Source organism: Theobroma umbraticum, unplaced genomic scaffold, assembly GCF_002168275.2.
Source record: "Theobroma umbraticum cultivar Fairchild unplaced genomic scaffold, ASM216827v3 scaffold_84.0, whole genome shotgun sequence".
Lineage (NCBI taxonomy): Eukaryota > Viridiplantae > Streptophyta > Magnoliopsida > Malvales > Malvaceae > Theobroma > Theobroma umbraticum.
In genome coordinates, this window is record NW_018397296.1 from 168,337 (window position 1) to 168,608 (window position 272).

Below are 272 nucleotides of genomic sequence, written 5' to 3' on the forward strand. Positions count from 1 at the left end.
ATGAGATGGATGCTAAGAAGACTTTTGTAATGGATGTTTTGGAAGGAAAAGAGGCTTGGGACTTGTTTAAGAGGATGGCTGAGAACGATTTTGAAAATCGTGATCCGTTTCGATCTGTAGCAATTGAGGTAGCCAAGGATTGCCCGTTGCTGTCGTAACAGTTGCAAGAGCTTTGAGAAACAAAGATATACATGCATGGAAGGATGCTTCACTGAAATTTCAGAGGCCTTCTCCAAGCAACTTCACAGGGATACCACGAGCTGTATATTCCG

The 272-nt window shown here is 43.0% G+C and overlaps 1 protein-coding gene across 1 annotated transcript in view; it reads left to right on the top strand.

The window, feature by feature from the left end:
• Window positions 1-272, top strand: part of LOC110428791 (disease resistance protein At4g27190-like) — a 4,505-nt gene that overhangs the window by 1,383 nt on the left and 2,850 nt on the right. Inside the window, 1 exon segment of the mRNA XM_089785710.1 lies at window positions 46-128. Within this exon segment, the coding sequence (XP_089641836.1) occupies window positions 46-128 (83 nt within the window).